This window comes from Chiloscyllium punctatum, chromosome 30, assembly GCF_047496795.1.
Source record: "Chiloscyllium punctatum isolate Juve2018m chromosome 30, sChiPun1.3, whole genome shotgun sequence".
In the NCBI taxonomy this organism is placed as follows: domain Eukaryota; kingdom Metazoa; phylum Chordata; class Chondrichthyes; order Orectolobiformes; family Hemiscylliidae; genus Chiloscyllium; species Chiloscyllium punctatum.
The window spans coordinates 27284668-27295793 of NC_092768.1; the positions used below are offsets into that span (position 1 = coordinate 27284668).

The 11126-nt window shown below is 41.3% G+C and overlaps 1 protein-coding gene across 1 annotated transcript; it reads left to right on the plus strand.

The window, feature by feature from the left end:
- Positions 1 to 473: 473 nt before the first annotated feature.
- On the plus strand, positions 474 to 10831 carry LOC140455332 (zinc-binding protein A33-like). The gene is made up of 6 exons (XM_072550107.1): positions 474 to 875; positions 987 to 1082; positions 1170 to 1403; positions 5485 to 5531; positions 5618 to 5733; positions 8070 to 10831. Exons 1-6 carry the CDS (start codon positions 474 to 476, stop codon positions 8618 to 8620), a joined length of 1446 nt encoding a protein of 481 aa, XP_072406208.1. The 3' UTR covers positions 8621 to 10831.
- The last annotated feature ends 295 nt before the right edge of the window (positions 10832 to 11126 follow it).

Genomic DNA, 11126 nt, shown 5'->3' on the forward strand with positions numbered 1-11126 from the left:
GTATAGAGTTTTCACATTCTCAGCCTGTTTGGGCTCTGGTTTCCTCCCTTAGATGTGCAGGTGAGCTGAATAAGCCATGCTATTGGTGTCACAAAATGTGAGGGTTAGGTGTAGCGACAGAGAGGGGGCTGGGTCAGCGTGGATGCGATGGGCCCAATGGCCTGCTTCACACGGCAGGGATTCTGTGAGAATGCTGGAAACTGGCGGCATCTGTGAGGAGGAAAAACTGATTTCTGATAAATGAGCCATCGATCAAAAAGCGAAACCTGCTTCTCTCCGAATGTCTTTTGCTTTTCACGTCCTCTTCCTGGGTGGGGGCGGGGCCGGGTGGTGGATCGCTTCTTCTCCAGGGTGTTGATAGCTTTCCTTCCGCCTCCTCCTCTGCCCCACCCCCGGGGATGAGAGCCGGCCCATATTTAGACAGTCATTTCGAACAACAAAAGTGAAACCAATAGAATACATAAGTCGATGAAATGGCTGGCAGAAGGAAAGCTGAAAATTGGACCGAGGAGGCGATTTGTGCCATTTGTTTGGATTTCTTCACCGACCCGGTCTCACTGAATTGTGGGCACAACTTCTGCCGCTCCTGTATCACCCAGAGCTGGGGGAAGAAGGAGATAAACTCCTGCCCGGAATGCAGACAGGAGTTTCCGGATAGAAAGCTCAGAGCCAGCTGGGCCTTAAGATCTCTGGCCGAGAAAGCTCGTAATTTAAAACTGGAGTCGAAGCAGAAACTTCACTGCGGGAAACATCAGGAAGAACTGAAGCTGTTCTGTGAAACTGACAAGACGTTGATCTGCTTCATTTGCAGGGATTCGCGGGAACACAAAACTCACGAGTTCCTACCGATAGACGAGGCTGTGGAGAGCTACAAGGTAGAAAAAAAAGATAACCTGGAGGATTTCACTTCGGGTATTTTTGCCTAATTTTCTCATTTTTTTTTGTTGCCCAAAGCTCTAACTTTCCAATTTGGCTCTTCATTCTAGGATCAACTGAAACCACGTTTAGAATCGGTGACCCGTAGAAAAGACGCAGTTCAGGACACCGAACGGCGGCAGAAGCGGCTCTTGTCTGACTTTAAGGTGAGGGCTCGACCCTGAGCAGATTTTTTGGTATCCGCTTGCTCTTGATCGCGAAACGTTAATGACACTTCATCTTTTGTTCCGTAGGAACAGGCGAGCAGTCTGCAGACCCACATCACATCCGAGTTCGCTAAAATGCACCGGATTCTCACTGAGAAAGAGCGGCGTTTACTCAGAGATCTCAGGGAAGAAGAGGAGAGGATTCTGCAAATCATGGAGAAAAAACTCAGTGGAATCAGACAGGAGTTAAGTAGCGTTGAAGGAGAACTATCAAAGTTACAGGATCAGATCAAGGAACATGACTCGCTCAGGTTTCTGACGGTAAGGAGTGGTTTTACTGAGGGAAACCCACGCTTCAAAATTTGACAACATTTTCAATAGCCCATCATAACTCAAACTGGAGGAGGGACATCCCATCTTCAAACTAGGCACTTTCCAATCTTCTGGCCTCAATATTGAGTTCAGCACCTTCAGATTGTGGACCCATTCCTTCCCTTTCTTTTAGCTTTACTGTTACATTCTCTGTCACCTTCTCTCCCCTCCCCCACCCGACTGGGACTGTGTGTCCTTTCCAGTCTGGCAGTTAGACACACCTTTGTTCTGCCATTCTGATCACTTAATCTGGACTAACGACATTCTTTCTCCCCTAGAACTTCAGTGCGAGAGAACCAATGTTTACAGCAAATTGCAGGAAACTGGACCTGAGAAATGTCGAAGAGCCACGCAATCTACTCCCGTTTTCATTTCTTCTTGTCTATCTCCTTTCCAGTCTCTGCCAATCATTTCAAATCTATGCCACCTGGTCTTTGTCGTTGAGTCATACAGCATGGAAACGAGAGTCTTTGGTCCAACTTGTCCACACCGACCGCCCTCCCAAACAAAACTAGTACAACTTCCCTGCATTTGGCCCAAATCCTTCCAAACTTCTCCTATTTATGTACTTATCCAAATGGCTTTTAAATGATGTAACTGTACCAGCATCCACCAGTTGCTCTGGCAGTTCTATCCACATAGAAACCATTGTCTATTTTTAAAATGTTGTCTCTCATGTCATTTTTATTTTTTTTCTCTACTCATCTTAAAAAACATGCGCCTAGCTTTGAATTCCCCCACTCTAGCAAAAAGACCATTGGCTATTCACCTTATCTATGCCCTCATGATTTTGTAAACCTCTGTAAGGGTCACCTTCATTTCCCTTTCTCTCTGTCCAGGTCAAAAGTCCTTCCGATTCACTACATTCAGGCCCCTCACACGTCAATTATGGTGCCCCTCGGCTTACCTTTATTCCAAAGAAAATCACTACAACCTGTCAAATGTTTCCTCATAGGTACTATGTTTTTCAGTCCTGGAGCCATCCTTGTAAATTTCCTTTGTACCACCTCTGGTGATTTAAAATCTTTTCTGGAAGGAGATGACCAGAACTAAACACAGTACTCAAGTTTAATCTCACTTACAATTTATGCATTTCCAACACTGCAGTTCCTCCTTGACTTGATTTCTAATAACTTTGCAATAAAGGAAAGATAACAGATATATCTTCTGAATCACCTTGCCCTGCTACCTTCAGGATCTGTGGCCATTTATGCTAAAAGCAATGAAACTAAGTGTCTCTGATGAAGAGTCATTGAAACATTCTCTTTGTTCATCATTACAGTTGCTGCCTGACTTGCTAAGTATTACTAGCATCTTCCGTTTTACTAGATTAAATTAATGCTCTGGCTCTCTCAAACATGCAGTCACTGTAGACAACACGGTCTATATTTTCATAACACTTTAGTAACAAGATACCCCTAAAACATTTCAAATTGGCATTATAAATGAAGATGTGAGATTCAGCCATGTAAAGAGATACCAGAATATATAATTAAAGGTTTGGACAATTAAATAGTATTTAAGCAGAATCCTCAATGAAGAAAGTTAGATATGACAAAAAAGTTTAGTTAGAGAGATCTAGCATCTAGGATCAAGTCAACTGAAAGCATCGTCACCCCTAATGGGGTGAGTAAAATCAGGGTTAATGAACTAGTCAGAATTTTAAAAAAGAACATATGGTTTGAAGAGTGTGGGACTGAGGATTCAGTTACAGAAGGGTAAGGCCTTGGAAAGATTTGAAATCAAGGCTGAAAATTTTTAAATTGATACATTGCTGTACTATGCAAGTCTGTGAGCCCAGGAATGGTATTAAAAAAGGCACTTGGTACCTATTAGGACAAAGGAAATGGAGTTTTGAAAAACTAGCAAGTTTATGGAAGTTAGAAAGTCAGCTAGCAATATATTAGGAACATTAAGGTTTAGAGGTAATGAAGGCATAGATGAGGCCTGTAAATTAGTTAAGAATGATTTTTCTTTTGTATGCTGGTGTTGTCCTAAAGAAATGTTGAGAATGCTGGAGAAACTCAGCTAGTCAGGCAAATCTTCATGTCAAATCACTAAGAACTGAAATCCAGCATTAACAGAAGTATGCTGGTAATAATATCCAGTAATAACTTGTAAGCATCTATTAAACAGCAGAAGAGATTATAGAATCATAGAACCCCTAAAGTGTGGAAACAGGCCATAATGTGAGATGCTGCATTTTGGAAAAGCAAATCAGATCAGGACTGATACACCCAATGTTGAAAAATGTGGTGCTGGAAAAACACAGCAGGCCAGGCAGCATCCGAGGAGCAGGAGAATCGATGTTTCGTGCATAAGCCCTTTTTCAGGAATTCTGAATTCCTGAAGAAGGGCTTATGCATGAAACATCGATTCTCCTGCTCCTCGGATGCTGCCTGGCCTTCTGTGTTTTTCCAGCACCACATTTTTCAACTCTGGTCTCCAGCATCTGCAGTCCTCACTTTTCTCCTGATACACCTGATGGTAAGGTCCTCGGGAGTGTTGCTGAACCTTGGAGTGCAGGTTCATAGCTCCTTCAAAGTATAGTCGCAAGTAGATAGGATAGCGCAGAAGGCATTTGGTATGCTTTCCTTTATTGGTCAGAGTATTGAGTATAGGAGTTGGGAGGTCATGTTGCAGCTTTACAGAAACTGGTTAGGCCACTTCTGGAATATTGCGTGCAATTCTGGTTTCCTTCTTATCACAATGATGTTGTGAAACTTGAAAGGGTTCAGAAAAGATTTACAAGGATTTTGCCAGGGTAGGACGATTTGAACTGTAGGGAAGGCTGACTAGGCTGGGGCTGTTTTCCCTGGAGCGTTCAAAGCTGAAGGTTGACCTTATAGGCGTTTATAAAATCATGAGGGATATGGATAGGGTAAATAGACAAAGTCTTTTCTGTTGGGTGGGCGAGTCCAGCAATAGGTCTAGGATGAGAGGGGAAGATATAATAGGGAACTAAGGGGCAACTTTTTCGTGCAGAGAGTAGTGCATGTATGGAATGGCAGCCAGAGGAATTGGAGGAGGCTGGTACAATAGCAACATTTAAAAGGCATCTGGATGGGTATGTGAATAGAAGGGTTTAGAAGGGTATGGGCCAAGTGCTGGCAAATGGGACTAGATTAGGCTGGGATATCTGGTCGGCATGGACAAGTTGGATCAAAGGTCTGTTTCCATGCTGTACATCTCTATGACTCTTAAGACCACACCGACCCTCTGAAGAGTAACCCACCCAGACCCATTCCTCAATCCTATTACTCTACATTTACCCCTGACTAATGCACTTAATCCACACGTCCATGAACACGATGGGCAATGTAGCATGACCAATTCACCTAACCTGCACATCTTTGAATTGTGGGAAGAAACCAGAGCACCCAAAGGAAACCCACAGACACAGGCAAACTTCACAAAGACAGTCGACCAAGGCTGGAATCAAACCAGGTCCCTGGCACTGTGAGGCAGCAATACTAACCACTGAATCACCATGTCACCCATAGTTGGACACAGGTTTAACTTTTAAAAATTTCTGTCTCCAACACATTTAACTAAGCCAATTCTTTGTTTGTCTGATGTTGTGAGAAAAAACTGTCTCAAAATCATAGCATTAAAATATGGCAATGCATTATTAATAGAAATAATAAATTCTCATTAAGGAATAACAACTGCCTCATTTCAATGTTATCCTTGAAAATATACAACATAAATTGTTACACTACACTCATTTTATTCTTGGATTAGTGGTGCTGGAAGAGCACAGCAGTTCAGGCAGCATCCAACGAGCAGCAAAATCGACGTTTCGGGCAAAAGCCCTATTCCTGATGAAGGGCTTTTGCCCGAAACATCAATTTCACTGCTCGTTGGATGCTGCCTGAACTGCTGTGCTCTTCCAGCACCACTAATCCAGTATTTGCTTTCCAGCATCTGCAGTTATTGTTTTTACCTCATTTTATTCTTGGCTGATCTGAGACAGAATACTGATTGGTAACATGTTAGCTGTGTCACTAACCTTTGATTATCCTCTTAGACCTGTGATTCTCTCTTATTTCAAGATGAGGTTTCAAAGGACAAAGGGTATGTATTCTCTGCCATTCCATTTAATTTCATTCAGTAATATCAAAACTCTACAGTGGTTAAGACTAAACATTTTATGTTCACAGGATTGAATCCCAGAATATTGGAGATTTAGTGATACCTGCCTCAATTTCACTGGGAAGATTCAAAGGACCTCTACAGTATATTGTGTGGAAAGAAATGATAGGGAGCATTCACCCAGGTAAAAGGATTCCAGTTTTTCCATTCAAACCTTGCAAAACTCTTGGCATGAGTGTACAGTGAAGTTGTGAAAGAGTATTTATGTATAAAATGCAGAAGGTTGATGATGACAGTTGTGAGGCTGGTGTAATGTATGTAGACTTCCAAATTCCTTTCCCAAAATATGCCATAATAATACTGCCAGCAAAATTGACAGGATAGGAGATTGAAAGGATAGGATCAGAATGGAGACAAAACTGAGAACCATCAGGAAGCATTGGAGAAATGCTTCTGGTTTGATGTTGTACATGCCACACTGGCTGCACAAAGGGAAGCTGTCAGAGATCAGAGCTTTATATCCTGTGTATAAATCATCAGCTACCCAAATTGAGGATTATGTCTCCTTGGATTGTAAGTTTCTTCCAATGGATCTTCATGTGATTGAACAGGTCAATTCTCAATCCACTGATCTTTCAGCACATATCGGAAATTCCAAGAGGTAGTGAGATCCAGATTGTATGATTTGCTTCCTTTCCTTGTCTGATCTGGCTCATTGTTATGATGTTTGGAGCTAATCCTGATTCAACTTGATGGATAATTTGTCAGCATTCTGAAAGATAAAGGTAGGGAATTTAATTGCTCTGTAGCATGTTACCCACTATGTGAAACCTCTTCCTTTTGCGTCTTTGCTCTGCACAGCACAAGGAATCAGAATCTGCAGCCACCTCCCCACTTTCTTGACCCATGATCAAAGAACAATTTGTACCCAGCTCCTCTAATATCCCAAGATTCTTCACAGCAGCCTAATTGTGCTAAATTTGGAATCAAGAATCAAAGGACGACATTAAGGCATACAAGCAAGGTTTAGTCAAGGAGGGAGGTTTTAAGAATGTGTTAGATGTGGAGAGGCTGGTTTGTGAAGATATTTCCAGGACATCGATCTCAGGTAGTAGAAGACATGACCACCAATGGTGGGAAGATTTTTAAAAATTGTTTATAGGATGTGTGTCACTGTTAGTTTCTGCAATGCATCTTGTAGATGATACACACGAATGTCTGGTTACAGCCAGAATTCAGAGCTTACCTCTGACCTCTTGGTTGTAGGAACTACTTAGTGCTGTTTATTCCAGGCTGCTCCTGTGGTTTGCTATGCAAATAGTATTGTGTAGTAGCTTCACCAGTTTAACAACTCATTTTGGGTATACCTGGTCCAAGCATATCCTCCTACACTCCTCAATGTGATAGATTTGATCTCTTGAGCTGATGGTAGGATGCAATGGAGGGTATACCAAGCCTTTAGGTTATAGATTTTGGTTAAATATAAATGTTCTGTGGCTGCTAGTCCATATCACCTCCTGAGTGCCCAGTTTTGAATTGCTGGATGTGTTTGAAGTTGGTCTTATTTAGACGATGGCTGTTCCATACAACATGTAGATGGATTTCCTGAAGATGACAACTAATCATCAGTCGAGGGTTTGGGGGGAGGGGCGTGCAGGAAGGTTTGTTGAGAGGCATTAATTAGCAGGAGGTTTCCTTGCTCATGTTTGACCTGATATCATCACATGTCATGCATTCCAGAACCAATGTTAAGGATTCCTACATCAACTGCTTCTCAGCTTTATGCCACTATTCTGCTACCTCTGATAGGTCTGTCCTTCAAATGGAACATGACATACCCAGAGATGATGGTGTTGTTTGGCATTGTCCACAAGCTGTTGCTTGACTTGTCTGTGGGACAGCTCTTCCCAATTTTGTTAGAAGCATCCAGATAATGGCATGGAGGAATTTGTGTTGTGAATAGGGTTGCTGTTTCAGTCAATGTTGTGTTGTCCATCCAGTTTTATTCCTTTGTTAGACTTTGTGGTAATTTGATTCAACTGAGGGGCTTACCAGACCATTTGGCAGGCAGTGAAGAGTCAACCAGAATGCATAGTCTGGAGTCACACGTAGGCCAGATCAGATGAGGATGGCAGATTTCTTTCCCTAAGGACATCAATTGACCAGATGAGTTTTTACAATCATCAACAGTAATTAAATAGTTGCCATTACCTTAGTCTTTAATTCCAGATGCATACAGAATTCCAATTTCACAATCAGCCATGGTGGGATTCAAATTCATGTCCCTACAACTTTAGCCTGGCATTCTCAATTACTAGTCCAGGAACATTAGAGAAACATTTTATTTTGAAGAGTCGTGAAGCTGGAGATTACAGAGATAAAGAGGGGTAATGCTTTATATTTTCTTGAATATAATTAAAATTAAGGAAACTTTACTTGACGGTGGGATACTTTGAATTACTAGAGTTTTAGTAAGGCATTGCAAATAACTGTATCACTAAATATATTATTTTCTCCCAGTTCCAGCCTCTCTGACTCTGGATCCAAAAACAGCACATCCCCAACTCATCCTATCTGAGGACCGGACTAGTGTGAGACTTGGAAATAAAGCACAGTCGCTCCCTATCACTTCACAGAGGTTTGATTCTTGGGCCTTTGTCCTGGGTTTGGAGGGATTCACATCAGGGAGACATTACTGGGAGGTGCAAGTGGGCAACAAGACTGAATGGGGTCTTGGAGTAGCCCGACAGTCTGCTCAGAGGAGAGGTGAAATTGACCCAAAACCTGAAACTGGATACTGGACAGTAGGACTAGGAAATGAAAATGACTATTTTGCAAGTACTTCTCCCACATGGACCACCCTCACACCCAATGTGAAACCCCAAAAGATTGGGGTTTACCTGGACTATGAGGGTGGACAGTTATCATTTTACAATGCAGACAACATGTCCAATCTCTACACTTTCATGCATGATTTCACTGAGAGAATCTTTCCCATTTTTGATCCAGGATGGAATTTTAGCAAAAGAAATTCATCAGCTTTGAAAATTATCCGGATTACAAATCATTGATAGTTAGTTTCTATTATTTTGCCTTGAGTGGCAGAAGGTGGTGATGAGCTGTTTTCATTAGCCATTTCAGTGTCTGTAGCATTGGTACACCCACAAGGCTGTTAGTGAGGGTTTTACAGGATCTTCACCCAGTGCAGAGTCTTCCAGGTTTGACCTCACTGGTGGCCTGCATACTTATCATAAGACTCTAGGTACACTTATATTCCAATCCTTTTGTAACAAAAGCTAATGTTGATTATGCAATGTTATAGTTGATGTTAAGTATTGAGGAGAATACAAACAGGCTGATCAGTGAGCAAAATGGCAGTAATGCAAAGTAGCAAAGAATATAGTTATCCATTTTGTATGGCAATGATAGACTGGGAAATGATTACAGTCAGAGGGGCTTGAGTGTCTATATGAATTACAGAAAGTTATCCAAAAACAATTAGGAAAACAAATATGTACTTTTAATTCATTCTGCAGCTCCCCACCACCTTCAATGCCAATTAGAGATAGGCAACAAATGCTGGCCTCGACAGCAATGCACATGAATGCCTAAGTTTCATAGATGGGAAATGTCACACCAAGAGGCCTTTGTGCCCAATCATTTAATGCCTTTGGATAACAAAAGTTATCCTAGTTTTAAAATTAATAATTTGTCTAGCACATTTGCCAGTTCAAAATTTCTATTACACTCTCCTTTAACATCTTAAACTAAGAGGTCTAGTTTTAGACCCCTTAATCATAAGAAAAGGTCTCTTTCTGTCCTTTGAGTGGTTAATATTACTTTGTAGGAGGTCTTCTGGTGGAATTCTAAACACAAGTTTCAGGTTCAATTGTAATTACTGAAAACCATGGACATTCCCTCCTCATCAAGCTGTGGCAGTTTCCAGGGTAGGGTCTAACCATGGTTTTGTACAAAGCTGTATCATGACTTGCCTCTCGTATTCCCTCAAAATCCAAAAATAAAAGCCAACAATTTGTTAGCCCTTTTGGCTATTTTCCAGATGACACCATTTTAATGATCTGTGCATCTTGACCTCTAATCCTCTCTTTGAACCTCCACTGTTTCCAGCTGCTCCCCATTTACAAAGTACCCTGCTCTACACCTTTCAGTTTCAAAATGGATAACCTCACGTTTATCCACATGGAACTCTACTTATCAGCTTTGCCATTTACTTAATCCAACAAAATCTCTTTGCAATTTGATATTTCTGTCTACACTGTTTACAATGCCACCTATCTTGGTGTTGTAACCACCAAATTTAGAAATGTGGCTTTTGATTGCAACTGAATTATGAATAAACTGGGTTGTGGCTTTAATTGAGGCCTCAACTCAGAACCTTTTATGGAACAATACTAGTCACATTCTGCCATATAGAAGACCAGATACCTTAATCTCCTTGACCTTCTCAAATATTTTAATCTTCTTGAAGCCAAATCAATTGAAGCCAAATCAATAGCATTCAGAAACAATCCCTCGTCTCCTCAAATATTGAAATGCAAAATGACCTACCCCGCACCCCCCCCCTCCCCCCCCCCCCAACCAAATCCATGCTCAGGCTCTGCATGCAGCTGAAATCTTGAAGCTGTTCAATTACTTTACCCTTAGAGAATATATCCAGTTCCTGACATTGACCAGCTCTTTGAAGGAGACTATACTAGATGGTTGATGATCATCTTTATCACAAATTGATGAGTTGAAATTACCTTGTTAATTGGACATTTATCTTGAATACAAGTTAAATTTTGTAAAGACTAAAATATGTATGCGAGAGTAAAATACTTTGTAATTCGATTCGATTCCCTACAGTGTGGAAATAGACCCTTCGGCCCAACAAGTCCACACTGACTTTCTGAAGAGCAACCCACCCAGACCCATTCCCCTACATTTACCCTTGACTAATGCACCAGTTCACCTAACCTGCATATCTTTGGACTGTTGGAGGAAACTCATGCAGACATGGGGAGAATGTGCAAACTCCACACACACAGTTGCCCAAGACAGGAATTGAACATGGGTCCCTCGTGTTGTAAGGCAGTAGTGCTAACCACTGTGTTACCCTTCTGGGATTGTGATGTTTAATCAGATTGTAAATTCTGGGATTTTAATAATATTGTCTAATGCTGGTTTTTTTCTACTGCATTATTTTCTGTATGAACTCATGTTTAACCTTATTATGGTGTTACAGAGGGCTTGTGATATATCAATAAATGAATCATCCTTGATTTGTGTGTGATGGACCATACATTTATAAAAGGGAAGTCAACTGATTAATCAGCTCACTCAATCATGGGTCATTTGGTTTGTGCAACTGCTAACGTACCTCAACTGGCTACTGAGGAATGTGCCACAAACCAGCTAGTATTAACTTGTACACACATGGTAAACTTTCAACCCAGCACTTTTGATTAAGATGAAAGTAAAGTTAAAAATAAAACTGCACCTATAAGTTCTTCAGCCACAGCACATTTAGTAAGGAGCATGGTCAGTATGGGATTGCAGCAATGAGGTAAAGGCCAA